This window comes from Penaeus monodon, chromosome 31 (genome assembly GCF_015228065.2).
Source record: "Penaeus monodon isolate SGIC_2016 chromosome 31, NSTDA_Pmon_1, whole genome shotgun sequence".
Taxonomy (NCBI): Eukaryota; Metazoa; Arthropoda; class Malacostraca; order Decapoda; family Penaeidae; genus Penaeus; species Penaeus monodon.
Window position 1 is genome coordinate 20,499,670 of NC_051416.1, and position 318 is coordinate 20,499,987.

At 45.0% G+C, this 318-nt stretch overlaps 1 protein-coding gene across 1 annotated transcript in view; it reads left to right on the plus strand.

Moving 5' to 3' along the window:
- Positions 1 to 318, plus strand: part of LOC119592921 (trypsin-1-like) — a gene marked incomplete at its 5' end in the record, with an annotated part of 8,185 nt that overhangs the window by 6,573 nt on the left and 1,294 nt on the right. Inside the window, one exon of the mRNA XM_037941813.1 lies at positions 36 to 156. Coding sequence (XP_037797741.1) covers positions 36 to 156 — 121 coding nt within the window. The remainder of the gene's footprint in view (positions 1 to 35; positions 157 to 318) is intronic.

The following is a 318-nucleotide window of genomic DNA, read 5'->3' on the forward strand; positions in this document are numbered from 1 at the left end:
GCAACGAATGAAAAGCCGTCACTGCTCTCCCCCAGGGCGACAGCGGAGGGCCCTTGGTAACAGCGGGGGGAGCCGGCCTGGAGCAAGTGGGCGTCGTCTCCTGGGGAACCGGCTGCGCACGGCCGGGGAGACCGGGCGTTTATACAAGGGTGACTGGTACGTGACTGTTCCTATGTTTATTACAGATCTTTCTTTAGGTATTCGTTGATATTTTAGTATGATTTTTGTGTGTTTAAATATCTGTGTATTTGTTTAAGTGCATTTCTTTTCTTATTTATCATTACTTTTTGTTTATTGATTTTTTTTTTTGCATTTAAA